Source organism: Numenius arquata, chromosome 10 (genome assembly GCF_964106895.1).
Source record: "Numenius arquata chromosome 10, bNumArq3.hap1.1, whole genome shotgun sequence".
Taxonomy (NCBI): domain Eukaryota; kingdom Metazoa; phylum Chordata; class Aves; order Charadriiformes; family Scolopacidae; genus Numenius; species Numenius arquata.
The window spans coordinates 41,809,192-41,825,635 of NC_133585.1; the positions used below are offsets into that span (position 1 = coordinate 41,809,192).

The 16,444-nt window shown below is 41.1% G+C and overlaps 1 protein-coding gene across 2 annotated transcripts in view; it reads right to left on the reverse strand.

Moving 5' to 3' along the window:
- PDS5A (PDS5 cohesin associated factor A) overlaps window positions 1–10,960 on the reverse strand; it is an 80,957-nt gene extending 69,997 nt beyond the window's left edge. The window contains exons 1-2 of one of the 2 annotated variants that reach the window (XM_074154812.1): window positions 10,841–10,960; window positions 9,849–10,019 (exon numbers count right to left, since the gene is read on the reverse strand). In XM_074154812.1, the coding sequence (XP_074010913.1) occupies window positions 9,849–10,019; window positions 10,841–10,867 (198 nt within the window). In that variant the 5' untranslated portion in view covers window positions 10,868–10,960. Of the gene's footprint in view, window positions 1–9,848; window positions 10,020–10,840 lie in introns of those variants that run through there. The other variant, XM_074154814.1, reaches the window with a different exon arrangement.
- Window positions 10,961–16,444: the final 5,484 nt, after the last annotated feature.

Below are 16,444 nucleotides of genomic sequence, written 5' to 3' on the forward strand. Positions count from 1 at the left end.
CAAAGTTTTTTAAGAAAAATTATATCCTTTCTGACTGACTAGGACATCAGGAGTAAAACCCCCAGAAAGGCACTGCAGTCAGTGGGAGTTAAGTGACCAAATATCAGGTTTTACTCTTTTAAATCAGAAGAAAAGAACAATTTTTATATTCCTCATCCTCAAAATTTAATTTCAAATAATTCCCTACTAAATTATGCATATGGTTTGATTACATTTCAATAATTAGTTTATTATGAACTATTACTGCATTTTCGATAATTAAGTACATGTATATATTTTCAAATAGTAACAGAAGAACACAGTTAAAACACAAAAGCATATTAAAATAACAGGATTTACCCTACTTTGACTACTCTATCTGGAAGTAGATTAAAAATTTTAAAGGGAAATATCCAACAGCATTTTCCTTTCATTAAATTGGTAACACAAGTAAAGCCAATCAGGGTGCTTTTTTTAAAGGAACAACTTATTTTAACAAACTTATTTTCCCATCCATGCTATGGCATCATCATAAGGCTCAAATTGCAAGTTTTCTTTATATTAAGCACTTCCTAAGTTCAACTCTACTTGCACTGCACACATTTTGCTTCAGCATTTGCAAGCCCATCATGATTCTAAGCAGCTAAAATAAGCAGAAAAAAACAATTTATGTAAGAAAAAAAACCATAGAAAACAGTAACTAAAGAGCTTAGTGATCATCTTTTGAGATTTTTAGCTACTTTTGAGTGGTTTGGTTTTGGGTTGTTCTTTTTTAATTTTTGCTTTACCCTTTGTTACAGCATATCGCATCCACAATTTTCATCAGGATGATCAAGGAATGCAGATATCATTTTCAGTTGTTAAAAAACACCAATTAAAGTTAAAAAATTAGTAATATTTTCAAATACCATGCACAACCTGTGAGTAAAGGGAGTATTTAAAAAGTTTTTTGTGCTTTATTGTAGCCGTTTATCTCCTTTACTGCTGCTATATGAAATGAGTTTTATCATAAGCAGCAAAATTAACGATGGCTGGTTTCCAACAGATCTGTTCCCCATCACTCTCCTCCCAGAGAGCTGCCAACTCACTCCCTTCTTCACCCCTCACTCATCCTCCGGCACTACCTGCCCGCTCCCCTCTGGGTGCCCTGCCTGGAGAGCTGGGAGATGGGAGGGAGCACATCCCCTACAACATTTGAAACACCCACGTGGGAATTAGTTGAATTTATTCCAGCTAGCACACAGGCTGCTACCTCTTGAAACGTTTAACAGCACTGGTCCATTTTGCTTTGTATAAACAGAATTTGCACATCTCTATTCTGCTCAGCAACGACTAGACAAACCTTGCATCTCTGAAACCTCTGCCCAGCTGCCAGCAAGTTTTGAACAGAACGTCACTTCAGGGAAGATCAGTAATAAAGAAATTAGATTGGCTGATCAGACAGAACCCTCATTTCATTAGAAAAGCAAGCTAAAAACATTTGTCCAGATGAAGCACTATCACATACACAAAGTAAAGTGAAAAACACAAATATGTTTTCTTTCAATTTTGAGAGACTAATTCTCAGGCACTTAAAACTATAGTAATAAGATTTTCATAATAAGTACAAGTTTGAAGTTGGTCTTTTGATGGTCTCTCGTGTTCGATGCAGTAATAAAAATAAAGATCAGTAGTTACACAATATTAAAAAAAAAATTGTAAACCTGCGGATCTCAAGCTATTCCCTGATGGTCAATCAGGTTATTTCCATAGAAAGCCATAAGAAAGACAGACTACAGTTGCAGAGGAAAGGGAATTCTTTAATGACTGCAAGCAAATGCTAATACTACTAAACACTAATATAACTACCTTTTTTTTTAAAGCGTGTGCATTTTTCAGGTGCTGTAACCAATGAAGAAGGGGGTGGGGAAAAACTCCTTTTAAAATGTTTTCTCCTTCTCTTTAATCTTCAATATATGTATCAGTCCAACAAACTATTTGTAAATAAAAAGACATATGTCTCTTTAATGTTTATGAATCTATTTTGCCAGTACAAAACTTTTTCTCTGCTTCAACAATTTGGAAAGTTTTGATAAATCTCCTGGAGATAGATGTCACAATTTCTACCATAAGGCATTAAAATACAACACTAAAACCATAATGTAATAAGGCCTAAAATTGCTAAAGACTACACCAGATAGAGTTTTAGCAAAAGGTGACAGGCTGTATTCATGAAAGACAATAGAGTACCACTGAGATTAGGTTATATTACTGAACGACTAGAAAGAACTAGGAACTCGAGACTAAGACATTAAAAAGGCTGACCAGTCTTCACAGTAAATTTGAATGGATTTTTCTCCCCACTGTGGCTGCAAAACTGATCCTAACACTGCAAGCTCTGACAACTCCATCAGATAAGTATGTATCATCTGTCTCACATAAATAAAACATTCATTTAGGCTATCCCACGCTATCTAGGTACCATGAAGTTTTCAACCTCCCTTTCTAAGCAGGAACATACTTTGTGCCAATTTTATCTTTGTTTACCTTTAACAGTACTTCATCATGCTTAAGACATCTTTGCAACAGCCAAATTCTGATGTCAGCACAGCAGTGGGAATACAGTTCATTAGTTTACTGCAGCTGCAGAGCCAGCACACATGCATTGCTTTGAGTGACACCAATAATAAGCATGTGTTTTAGATTTCTAGGTAACAATGGTGATTAAGAAGATATTGCAGTCTGGAAAAATTTCATATACAAAGAATGTTTAACATAGATTGGGGACTAGACAAAAGTTTGGTTTCTTTAACTACCGAAACGGCTATAATATGTACTGCAAACGAATCATCTGCTAATTATTTTGTCTTGTTTTTGGTAGCAGAAGACGCACACAGGTATTAAGCAGACAAAATAATATGAATTGATTCAAGTAGACAAGGGAGAACAGTAACCTCTGATGATGTTTGATTTCCCTTCCCATCAATCATCTCCATATTACTGTCTGCAAACCAAGGGATAATTTTTCTTTCACTTCATAGCGCTGTTGTGAGATTAACACTTTGTTTATGAGTCTTTGAGCATAGCTAAGGCTCCTGCTGTTTTGCAAACTTATGCATACAAACTCCTCATAAGAATGCAGTGATATGTCAAGGATTTTGTATCCAAACTTTATTTAAAATATTTGAACACACAAGAACTCTCCTACATTATAACATAAAAATACACAGACAGGCACACCCACCTTAAGTTAGTGATTTATATGATTAAAGCACGTCACATGCTAAACACAACATCAGTTCACCTCTGAACTGCCGCAACCTTCCAGTATAACCCTAAGAAATATTTAACTTTCAACAATTTTTAAAGTTTCAATTTCAATTAATGCTCTTTCTTCAGGAGAGGGAAGGGCACAAGTCCAGAAATTCCTAATTTACTATCTGTCATTTGTTATTTTGTATGCTTTTATCACAACAACTCTTACTCATGTCTTTTCCAAGGTAAACAATCCTATACTTCTCAAACATCTAGTCAGTCTCCTCAATCCTAATGTTAATATGGATTTGGTAAGTCATTACACACCTTTCTTTCTCTTTTTCCTTAAAAAAAAAAAAAACCAAACAACCCCCCCCAAAAAAACCAACCCAACAACAAACAACAAAAACTTGAAGCCATTACTTTGTTCAGTCCACAGAAAAGACTTGCTCTGAAGTTAATCAAGGTTGTTTGGTAGAGGAACATATTGCCCAAAGGCCAACTTTCTTATTTTCAGAAGCTGGAAGACTGTAACTGAAGGAAAATATTGAAGGAAATGAATATTCTATGCCATGTTTTAAAACAGTTAAGCCTGAAGACTTGCATGCTTGCCTCCCACCTATTACAAAGTTTCTATACGATGCCTGTTAAACAGTGTATAACAAAGTTTTCACAGAAAATGTTTGTCATTTTCTGGGTTCTTAAGCAGAGATGACGAGGTCTGGTTTAGAAAAGTGCTAGGCACTCAGAAATATAACTGAAATCAAAGGAACTTGTGGTCTGAACACGTAAAATGCAACAGAATGCACAGTCACTTCAGAACTCACATTTTAGAAATGCCAAATCAGGCATACAAAGCCAGCTTGTCTGTCTTGTGTTTGGGTTTGGTGTTTTTTTTTTTTTTCCTTTCAGTAGCTCTTCAGTTCCCCATCTTTTAAACTGTGATTAACATCGTGTCCCCACCTCACAAAAAAGCATTAGCACAAGAATAAACGAGTAATTCTTCGAGGCTTATAACAAAATATATGAGGGCATAAGGACTTATCAACTAGTCTGTCCATTTTGGTGGTTAATCATCAGAAGTTACCATTCCTAATTCGGCAACCTCTACTTTTCCCCCTTTCAAATTGGGGCTTCTTTTCTTTCACAATATATTTATCTTCTTGTTGCCAGGAAACCATTAGAATAAGATTGTACATGTGAATTGCCATTAATTACTGATGCACTTGTAACAAAAGAAAAATATCAGATACAAAAACAAAGGATCTCATCATCAATCAATCTGAAATTAAGTAACATCTGGGTGAACTGTGTGAGCTTATTTCTCTAAGGATTGATCAAATTGGGACATTTCCAAAGCAAACAGCTAATATTCCATTGGAAAAAAAAATCAGAACAAGATTTCTTCTTCTCTGACTAGTGGCCTGTCCTAGTTAATGAAAAACTTGATTGTTACAAGAGTCAAACTAATTAAAAAGATTAAACTATGAGCAAAATCAAATTAGAAATTTGGCTTTAGGCTTATGTGGCCAGCAATAGCTCAAGAACATTGCAAACTGCAGTCTGCAGTTAAATACAATTAATGGAAGTTTTAAAATTGTTAAAATAATTAACTGCAGATCATTTCTGTAACCTGGCTATATGACCCCCACAAAACTACTTATAATTCTTAAACGTAAGCATGTAAGTACATGCAGGTTGGAGGTTGAAGCCATGAAAATACCCATGTTATCTAAGTCTTGCCAGCAAATGGTATTTATTAACTAACAGAATCCAACATACTTAATATGTATACCTTTTCCCCTCAAGCATACCAAATTCTAGTGTATGACACAACATAAAAATAGATTTCTTTTTCCCAGATGATACTCTAATTTCTATTTTTCACTTTCCTTCAAAATAACTACTTAAGCATAGCCAGGTGAGATCAAAGGTCCATCTAACTACACAATCTCAGAGAGTGGCCGTTAACTTATGTAGAAATGTGAGTAAAGAGCAACTTTTTTTTCCTCTCACAGACCCCCAGCCTACTCTAAAACATTTCAGTAGCAAAAAAGCAACCTTCCTTTATTTTAACATTATGTAACAGATGCCTAAAATCCACCTGTGCGTAATACGATAAATTACTAGCATTAACTATTTTCTATTGATATGAGGATAACCTTCCAGAGATAAAGACACAACAGGCCCAACTACAAAGAGGCCAACATCTAATCATCAGAGGAACAGGCAGAAAGACAATGGGAAGGAGAGGGAGTGTTTGTTTCACTCTGGCACAAATACATATCAGATAACTAAGAAATGCCATGCGACAAGATAAGGAAGACCTCAAGGCACACTAGGAGTGCTAACTTCTCTAGAGGCTCACAAGCTAGGCCTTGGGGTGGGGTGGCAGGGGGAGAATTGGGGAGAGGGTGGCAGGGGGTGTGGAAATCAAAACTTTCACAGAAAATGCTTTGCCAGACTGCCACCACAGGAAAAGCAACAAGACTACTGGACTGACTGAAAAACAAAAGGAAAATCACTCCCCAAAACAAAACAAAAAAATAAATCAGAAAACAGAATATTAACCCCTATGATAAAGAACTACATTGCCCTCAATAAATTCTAACCTATAAAACTCCTAATTTCACAAAGACAGGTTTTTACACTGCCTTAAACCTTTGTTAAAAGCCTCTATGCTGAAACTAATTTATCACTCCTTTTCGTTTGGAAGGTTTCAGAAAGTTCTTTTTTTTGGTTTTTTTTTTTGTTGTTGTACTTTTTTAGCTTTAGTGTCACATTAAATGTGCTTTTTACAGATTTGATTAATTAGCATTGCTTACACTGGTATCTATAGGTAAAATAAAACACTGCACTATAATTCTTTTCCTTTTTTTCTACAGACTTGTCATACATTTTACCAACCTGTATAGTTGTTGGTACAAAGCTGTATCTGAACTTGTCATCGCGCATTATTTCTTTTACTTAAAACATCTAGCAGGCGAGATAGAGACGGAGACTTTCGCATTGTTTCTGCAAAACCATCTCAAGAGATAAAACGTTTGCAAACTTTCACATTCAAATTGACTCTGAAGTTCCTTCAACACTCTAAGGCAGGACTGCCACGGAAAGAAGTTGCTTTTTCTCCTAGGCCAGCAAAAGCATTTGTGAGCTCTCATGATAAATCAGGCAAGAAAATTATTCAGGCTAAAATTAACACAGGTTTGGGGTTTTTTTCCTCACAAGTTTTAACCCAGATCTGTTCACCCACCCGTTTTGGCTTGTTGAGAGGGTACGGAACAGAGGTTGGGACAGGCAGCAGGGAGAGCCACTTCTTTCAGTGGCAGTTCTGGTTTTGCCTACAAAGTCAGTCTCAGAGAAACTCTATGCATTTTGGATTGATGGGGCTATTTTTAGTATATTTGACAATTAAATACAGTACTATTAATACTACTCATTCATAACAATGACAAAGTTTTATATAAATGACATCAAAATATTCTCTTGTGACCAAAGAAGGTTGTATCTGAGATGTAATATTTACTGACAACAGTACACAAGTATGGAGTTTGACAAGTCAGTAACATACAGTCAATTCTGAAAAAACATCAAAACATAGAGAAGCTTGGCAGCAAAGCAGATGCTGAGTTTCTAAAACTTCTTTCAACCTTCGACTACCTTACGGGAAGAAATATAATATTGCTGGTACAATTGTTCTCAACTTGTATTTAGTTGCGGGCTTGATTTTGGAACTGAAGAAGGATGGCTTTGGCGCCTTAAAATTGTTTGCTATTTTCCACTTCTATCGCTTGGTTAAATAAAAGTTACCACCTCTCCACACAAGCCTTACTAAATTGACAAGCATTTGACTTACAGCCCTGAAACCAATCACTAAGTAACAGTTGCACTGTAAAAAGGAACATTAGACATTAAAAAAAAAAATCATTTCATAGTCAAAGTACAGTAAGCCTCAACTCTCTGCTACATGCCAGCTGCCTAGTTTGGTTAAACCTAATTGGATCTATTAAATGGGCTCTTGTCCCCAGTCATAGCACACCACACTTAAGATCACTTCTTCAATAGCTGAAATGAAACTTCGCATACTGTCCCATTCCAAGAAGGCGCCAACCTGTCAATGTAATCTAACACACCAGAAACCACCTTTGACTCCATTAAGCACCTGAACTGGTGTTTCATTCATCATACATATGCAATCCAGAGGCTTTTCCTTTCCACTTTGCCCAGAAGGTTGATTTTAAAATTCTCAATACTTCTATTTTCAGGACAGTGCTAATGTTATCATACAGATATATCAAAACACTGTAATCTGGCCTACATTTTATTACCCACAACCCCAAGCAGAAGGAGGAAAAGGATAGAAAAACATTCTTTTTAAAAGTCCTTGGCACAAAAGCTGCTGCTCAGGCACTCTGGGACAGGTGCCCAGAACGTCTCAAGTTCCAATAATAAGAAAAGCCTTCATTACGAGAAGAGGTCTGGACACAAAAATACAGATGTGATATCAGAAAAGTTGCTAATAAGGACACAAATTTGCAACCAATTAAGTTGACCATGACTTCAACAAGCCAGAAGAACAAAAATTTGCAGGAACTGACTGACCCAAAGCCTGGTGGCCAAAACAGCAAGTTACACATCTTCTGTAAGACACACAGAGCATCTTCAGATCATGCATAACCAAGAAGGTGGCAAAAAACCTACAGTTTCAAGGATTAATTCATGCCTGAAGTTGTACATTCTGCTGAAGCTGGCTTTTCACATTAAGTTATATTTAAAGTTGCGGAAAGTTATCTTTTAACTGAGAAAAACTTTTTCAGGCATTTCCATCCCATGCACATCATAATATTCCCCATGCCAAGGTGATTTTTTTATATATAAATCAAGTTGATATAAAGATTTTGATTTCATAAATAAAGATTATATATATATATCTCTATACAAAAACATAAGGAAAGAAATGTGTTAGTTTAGTTCTAAAGTCTACAGTACTTCCGATTTTCTTGATGCTTCAGTAAAGCCAATATCTGACAAAAACATTCCTCAAATTCAGATTAAGCAGTACCAATAAGAAAAGTCTTCCTCTGTTATTTCAGTAATGACAGGTCCTCTAGGCAAAGTATTTGTTTCCATTTAAAGTTAGTCTACAGTCCTGAGGTCATCTGAATTCTTTAACAGTAGTTCATAAAAAAATTACAGAAAGAAAAAAAATCTGCTCTGAAAATTGTGTCAAACACACACATGTGAATTGGCAAAACATGTATGTATGACTTTGAAATTCTATTACTCCTATTATCTAGGAATGGCAAGCTCACCATTCCAAGTTCTCCAACAGGGACAAAATAAAATACCCATTTCAATGAGCACCTCAAAACCGCACTCCTCCCTATTCCACACAGACTTTGATTCAAGGTCTCTGTCCAAACAATCAAACTCTAGGATCTTCTCCTGTAACTGGCAATGCTCCAGTGGAGTTTTGAAAATACTACACTGGATTTGTCCATTCGATAATTTTCAAAACTGTAGTTGGACAACAAGGCTTGTATTCAAAGAAACAACTGACATGTGCCTTGCTGCTTTGAAAGCAAAGCACAAAGCCTACATTCTCTTCACATTTATAGGTAAGACATTTTTCGATGTACTAACTGACTAGCCAAGACCATGATTTTTATTCTTCAATCTTTGTGAGGTCACTGTTGTGATGGGAAACAGATCATCAGATGAGAGAATATTTCCGATCTCTAAAAAATTATTACTACATCTCCACCCTGGGCACAGGACCAAATCCCAGGTTACGACAACTTTCTGGTCCAAAGACCATGGCATTAACAAACGAGCTGTGCCAATATTTGATCAATGCTCCACTTTATTCTCTATTTCCAGCATAGAGTTAAGAAATAAAACTACTGTATCACAGCAGCATTTCAAGTTTCCAATGGAAAAAGGGATTAAAAAAAATAAAAAACAGAGATAAGCCTCACAGTCCCCTAGGATGCTGTCAAGCAAGCAGAGAAGACGCTTTTGTAACAGTCCCTTTTGCTAATGAAAATTTAGCAACTTTGCCAAGCACCAGTTGTACTGAATAGGAAAGAAATGGTATGTATTATATCAAATTGCAAAATCTGAGGCAGGTTTTACATATAAAACAATTCCAAAATTCCATCTACAAACTCCAGAACTTCGTCTTTGCTGTTAGTGAACCATGCTATCTTTTCAGTCACGAATACCCTTAACTAGATCTACTTGTTTCCCCTGCTCAACTACACTTGCTCAAAGTGCTGGAACCCACAAAAACCAACAAAAATTTTTGCTAGCATATTGTGCAATTATAACTTATGATTCCACTTCAGACCTCTTCCAAAACTGTGGATGTATTTCACACACTAATTAGCAATTTAATGTATCAACTCTGGCTTTGAGAGAACTCACAAGAGTACATCCACGAATTACAAAAACGACTCCTCCGCTCTTACGGAAAAGCAAGGAAGTGATATTCCCATAAAGGTCTGCAGGAGAGGAGGAGACATGTCAACTATGACAAGGAAACAGTTCTCTGGCAGTTCTCCTCTCCCGCGATGAAACGTTTACCTTAAGAAGCAAAAGTTGCAGGGAAGGGGGTGGTGGTCAGGATAGCTCACCTTTAACCGTTTAACCACTTCATCGTTGGTAATTTTGTCGGTAATCTCCTTCACTCCAGGAGGATAGTAAATGATTTTACCATCGGCAGCAGGTTTTGGTTGGGTAGCAGGGAAGTCCATCCTGGCGCTGCTGGTGATAAACTTTCCTTCTCCACAGTCCTCTACCGGCCTCTATCGGTCAGAAAACAAAAGTTCAGCAGAATGGAAACGACTTTCTAACCCCTCTTTTTTTCCCCATTTCTCACCCTCAATTCGCAGAAGGCCCCGCTGATCGCCCCCCTCCCCCGCCGCCGCCCCCGTCGCATCCCCCCGCCCCGGGCCCGGGCCCAGGCCTGCCGCCGCCGCCGCTCCCCGCAACTCCGGCCCCCTCCATTCCCCCCCCTCCGCCGCCTCCTTTCATTGCGGGGCTGCTCCAGCCCAACACTGTTAGTTCGGAGCCGACGGGGTTTTTTTACAATGAAATTTCGAGCTCCATCGAAGGATGCCCCAGGGCCGAGGGCACGTTACGGCCCCGGGGGTGCAACTCCCGGCCCCGGGGAGGTGAGGGGGGGTTTGGAGCCGGCACGCCGGCCCCGGAGCCGGGAGACGAGGCCTAAACAGTTAGGCCTCAAAACTATCAGGAGGCAGAGAAACCAACAGGAGAGGGGGAGGGAGGGAAGGAGGGAGGGAGGCGGCGGCGAGCACAAACAAAACACCCCCGTCGCCCCCCCACCCCAGCCCGGCGCCGGGCCTCCCGCCCGCCCCCCCCGCGGCGGCGGGAGCCCCCCCGGGGAGGGGGCCCGGCCACTCTCCACTTTCCATTTGTTTCCCGCAACTTCATGTCCCTTCGCCCCGCAGCCCCCTGCCTCGCCCCGCCACCCCGCACCCGGCCGGGCCCACAAAGAGCCCCCCGCCACCCCCCAGCTCGGCGCACACACCCCCCGCGGGCGACGGGGAGGCGGGGAGGGGGGGGTGCGGGGACGGAGGGAAGCGGGACCCGGAGCCGCCTTTACCTCATGCAGCTCCGGAAGGTGCAGCATTGAGTAGCCTCCGTGCCGGGGGGTCTTCGCCGCTCCGCCGCCACCCCCGCCGGCCGCTGCCCTGACTGCTCCCGCCGCCTCCCTGCTCCGCGGTGCGGCGGCGGCTCCTGCTAGGGGAGGGAGGGCCGGGGGGAGGAGGGGGAGGCTGCTCGGTGGCGGCAGCGGCGGCGGCGGCCGGGGAGAGGGGGAGGCTCCGGCGGAGCGTGCGCCGCGGGGACACAGTGCCGCTCTCCGTCCGGCCGGGGAAGAACAGCTCGGGAGGAGGCTCCGCTCGGCGCCGCGCCGCCCTCCTCCCCCTTGCCCGCCCGCCCGCCCTCAGTCCTGGGGCCGGGCCCGCAGCGCCGCCCAGCCAGGATCCCCCAGCCCCAGCCCCGGGGCGAGGGGTGAGGCCGGCCAGTAAGTCTCGTAGCCCGCCGAGCCCCGCGCAGGGCGGCGGCAGCGGGCAGTACCGGGCACGGCCGCCGCAGCGCTGCCTCCCGCTTGGCGCCAAAACCCCCGGAGCGGCCGGGCCGCGGCCTGAGGGGCCGCTCTCCGGCCGGGCCCCGACCCCGCGGGACTTTCCTCATGGGGCAACGGCCGGCTGTGAGGGCGAGGGCGAGGCCTGGGCGGCGTTGGGGCCGGCTGCCGGCATTGCCGGGGAGGAGGCCAGCGGGTTGCCGGCGGCAGGGCGGTGTGCGGGCGGGGGGGGAGAGACATGTTAGTGCTTCCTGAGGGAGCCGGGCTGCTCATGGTTGCGCGGGCTCGGCCGGTCCCTCGGGCAGCCGGTGCCGGTGGTGAGGCCTGGTCGGCGCGATGAATAAGAAAAAGGGGGAGGGAACGGTGCGTAGGGTGGCCGGGAGGGTGCTTTGGAAAATCGGAGTCAATAGCCCGTCTTCAGAGAGATGAGGCGGGAAGAGCAGCATCCACACATCAACGTCCAAATTTTTCTTCCTCCTTGTTGGCAGATGAGTTTCTCAAACGCTAATTTAGTTATAAATCTTCAGGAGCGACTCGAATATGCAGACCGAAGGAGCCCTCGCCAGCCAACTCAGGAAATCCTTCCATGCAAAATGTCTTTGTAATTTAATATTCTTTCATATTTCCAAGAGATGGGGTATGTCTGGAAAGTCAGCAGCAAAGTGGGATGTATCTGTCTGTTCTGAATCTGCATTATGTGCTCTGCATGTCTTAAGTATAGGTGGCTAGAAAGCATTTTCCAGATGCCCGCCCAGCTCACAGAAGGTGCGTGACAACTGAGAGGTGACTTTTACCTGATCAAGACTAATTCAGGGCCTTCAATTGCATATTACTTGATTACTCGAACTAGCTAGAAGTATCATTCTTCTCAGTTTTGGAAATCTCTGATGCGTTTTCTCTAGAGCAAATTAAAGGCTGGGACCAGTCTGTGTGGAGGGATGGGTTTCTCCATAGGAGTGTGTAACTGGGGCCTTGCTGGGCACCTGCCAGTCACACAGGAAGGATTCAGGAGGGTGAGGGGATGAGAAAGGGGTAGGTAAGTAAGATTATGGTGAAGTATACCAAATTACAGATTTATAAAGACTGAGGAGCTCTCAGGTACTTCTGGTGTAATAGCATGTGGGTAGGAGATTGCTTTCCTGCGCTTGTACCCCTTGTCTCCCTGCTGTGTTGTCCTTGGGGAAGTGAAGCTTTGAATGTCCAGAGCCTCTATGAAACCAGCTCAGAAGGATTGTAGCGAAAATGACTGAGAGTTGCAAGGAACACCTTAGACACTGATTTGGAATCTAGAAGGGTGCCGCCAGACAAGCCGTTTAAATCTGGCTCCGACTCCAGGCTTAGATAAAATTATTCTCTCCAGGCTTAAGGTTCGATGGATTGGGGCATTCATGATGGACAGGGGACCATAAGAGTGGGATAGATGATTCAGTTTTAACAAGGTTGTACTGATTTATTAAACAAATAAAGCCAACACCAAGCGTTTAATCTTTTTCCTAATCCAAACTTCAGTGGCTGTTTAGATTTGCTTTAGAGCTGAAGCACTCAGACTAGCTATCAACTCTTATTTGTTGTCAATAAAATAGTATGTACTGTCAGAACTATTATACTTCTAACAAATTTAGGGAGGGTTTATCTTTACATTTGTTACAATAGGTACTTTTCTTCCCAAATCAAATGACTAATACAAGCAATTAATTTGGTGTAGATTCCTTATTTTTAATGCACGTGTATTAACACAATAAATCGGAAACAAATCCTAGATTATCCTGTAACTAAAAAAATGAATGTATCAAAAACCTATATGAGCTGTCTTCAATTTAAACAGAAAAAAAAAAAAGTGTAATTTAGTAAAAATTATGCAAGAAATACATTTGATTATTTTTTTTTTTTTTAAATCCTCTTTGCTGAGTTTTTTTATGACCCAAGCATAAAGCTAGGAAGTTGTTAGACAGGCTTCTCTTCAGGCAGAATTGAAGTAGTATGGCTGTCGTATTCTAGAAATTTCACATAAGTTTCTGAACTTCCTGGGTTTTAATGTTTATTTTCAAGTATTGTTTTATTTTATTATTGAAAAATGGTATTTTATGTGTATCATTAATGTGACTTACAATGTCATAATTTTTTCTTGTAGTCTTGTGGTTACAAGTTCTTCACAGACACCATCTTTGCCTAGAATTTTTTATAACAGGCCATGAAGTAGGAATAAGAAGAACAATGAAAAGATTGAGGGCTGCGCTCCCACAACTTGTTCTTAGTCAAAGTTAAGGACAAACAGTGCAGAGCCTCTATCATGCACTTCTAGTCACTTATTTTCAACTGAAGATAAACTCTTGTGTTCTAAGGTGTATGTACACTGTAACTAACATGTAGTTAGATGTGGCAGTTCAAAGATTTCACTCGAAATTGCCAGGCAAAGTTTGTTCATTTAATTAAAATTTTATTTCACTTAGAGCAAGTTGTTTGTGAAGCCCGACACTGCAGTACCCTTGGATGTGGACCAAATCTCTATCTTCTTGCAGAGTGCAGATAAATAGTGAAGTTAGCTATTATTGTGGAGTAATGTTTGAAGATTTTTTTTTTATTTCTCAGGATTTCTTATCTGTAGTATAACATAGAAAAAGTCCTGAAATACATCAGTGAAAAGCTGAGTATCTAGGAGAGGTTCACTCTAGATTTCTGCTTTCACAGGCAGTGATTGGTCAGCTGTATGAATGACCACCCCTCGCATCAATGTTGTTGGAGTCCTTAGGCATTAAACGTAGGGGTAGTTTCTGTGGGTAGACTGTTCCATTCCTGGTGTAATTTGCTGTCTGGCTGTAGGTTCTGGTATCAGCACAACCTTGCTGACATACCCTAGGTCCGCAGTTGGAGTATTTTGCCAGCATACTAGTGTAAAACCGTGAGAGCGCTCTTAGGATAGCCATTAATTTAGACGCTGTTAGTCAGATGTATGGTGTTTTGAACGAGTCTTCGACAAATCATGATCAGCACAATGGTTGGGAGAGTAGGTGCAAATTCTGTAATCATGGGATGATTAGGCAATGGTCCATCTTGGTCCATCTTTTCAGAAGAGAAGCAGCAGGATTGGTACTTCTGCACCATTTGAAATTCTAAAGGGCTAAAACAAAGCGTGTGGTTCTGATATCACACCCAATTAAGGGAGGTATGAATGAACACTTAACTGCCAATTAGCTTGAATATATGCATGGCATTTTCAGAATGTGCAAACATAAAAGCTTCGGATAATCTGACCTGTGGTACTCTTAATCTGAATAGTCCTGAAATCTGCTCACAGATATGATTACAGCTGCTAGTGTCTGGTTTGTTGCCTTTGCTTGTTTGACCTTCACCCTTCTAATTTCAGCAGACAGCTGAGATCTGACTTGGACTCTGCTTCTTGTACAGCTGTAGCCAGGTTCACATGATCCCTTGGATTTTAATGGATGACTCTGTCTAATAGTACGACCCAGACCTTTTAGTATTTACCCAGATTTTATTGAGTCCCTACCTGGACAAATTTATGTAGGAATTTATTTACTTTTGCTCCCATTATTTTTATTGGAATGTATTTACTCGATTTGGTGTGTATTTGTTTGTTTATTAATATATTTTAGATTATCACTGCAAGTGTAATTTATAAGCAGGCTGAAATAAAGGGTGCGGGGCAGTCTTGTGAGGTGCTGCTTTTTTCTCTTTCATGTCAGGAGAGGTTAGAGGAAAGTACCAAGAAAAGAAGAATGTGGTGTTTTACTGGTAGGGGAAATAACGCAGCACAAAATTTTCAGAATGAAACAGCTTTCGGGTGAGACAGAAGAGAGGATGGAGTGATTACTTTAAGCACAGAAAATCCCTTAATTCATGTTGATTAAATTAAGCTATGCGCAGGTGTTTCTAGGAACAGATTAATGGTTGTCCTCAGGTACATCCTTAGCACAGTAAGTGTGGATAGTAATAATGATCAAGAATTAATCGTATCAAGACACAGAAGTGTGTTGTGAACTGCAGAATAAGTCATATCTGTCAGTCAACTGGGCAGACAAGTAAGAAATCCTATCTGGTGGGTTAGGAAAGCACTAAAGCACTTGTCTTCCTAATAATAGCTATGCTCTTGAAAGCTCCTGCTTTGCAAAACCAGGTGGTGGAGTGTGGTTCTTTACTACTAATTTTTTTTAGTTGCAGTCAAATAGGTCAAGAGGGGAAAAAAAAAAAAAGCTTAATTACTTGTTTTCAACTCCAGCATTTAGCCAGTTTTTGGTATCTGGCAGGTTGCTTTCTAATCATGAATGCTTCCTCCCCCCTCCCCTTTTGAAAGCCTATTTATTTTTTCGATGATACACATTTTTTTCCTGCAATACAACAGTTCTTCTGAACTCAGTAAAAATCAAACCCTGGATAATAGTTTTTTGTCCTCGCTTTTGCGCAGAAGCTTTCTCTCTTAGCTTTTTGACTTTGATGTTAGTCCTTTTTTCTGGTCGTCTTTCCTCTTTGTCCGTTTCTCTCACACGTTCAGTCACGCACAGCTCTTCCAGTTAAAATTATAGCCTCTGAGTTTGCTGCACTGGATCCTCCGTGATATCCGGGAGGTTTCTAATTAAACTTTGCAGTGTAACATGTCTTTGATGACAGCACCTAATTGTTTGAACTACCTATTTTTATAAAAGAATTGATGTTTTTTACATCTGCTGTGAATTGAGAAGAGTGGTTACGCTCACCTGAGTCTAAGGTGGGTTTCTTCACAATATACATTGCCATAATGAAAGAGCTCCAAAAGGTGTCCCATTCCAGAGGGTGTTTGCAGTGAAATTACTTTCATCTAAGAATAAACCAGGAAGCACATTTTTGTCCTGAAAAGCAGGGACTTCTGTGTGTCTCCCATGATCTACATTGACAAAGCAAAATCTGTAAAAAGGTGGCGGGGGACTTGTGTGCATGTATGATCTCATGAAGACAACCAGCTGGAGACAAAGGGCTTCCTTAGAAAAGAGGGGAGTCCCACGACTTGCTGACTTTTCCTGGAGTGCTGCCAGTTCTGAATAAAGGGAAGGACCAAATACTGTATGGGTGATACACTCCTTTGTTCCCTAGCTATAATCTGTCTAAATGCTATTTTGCTCTGGTTTT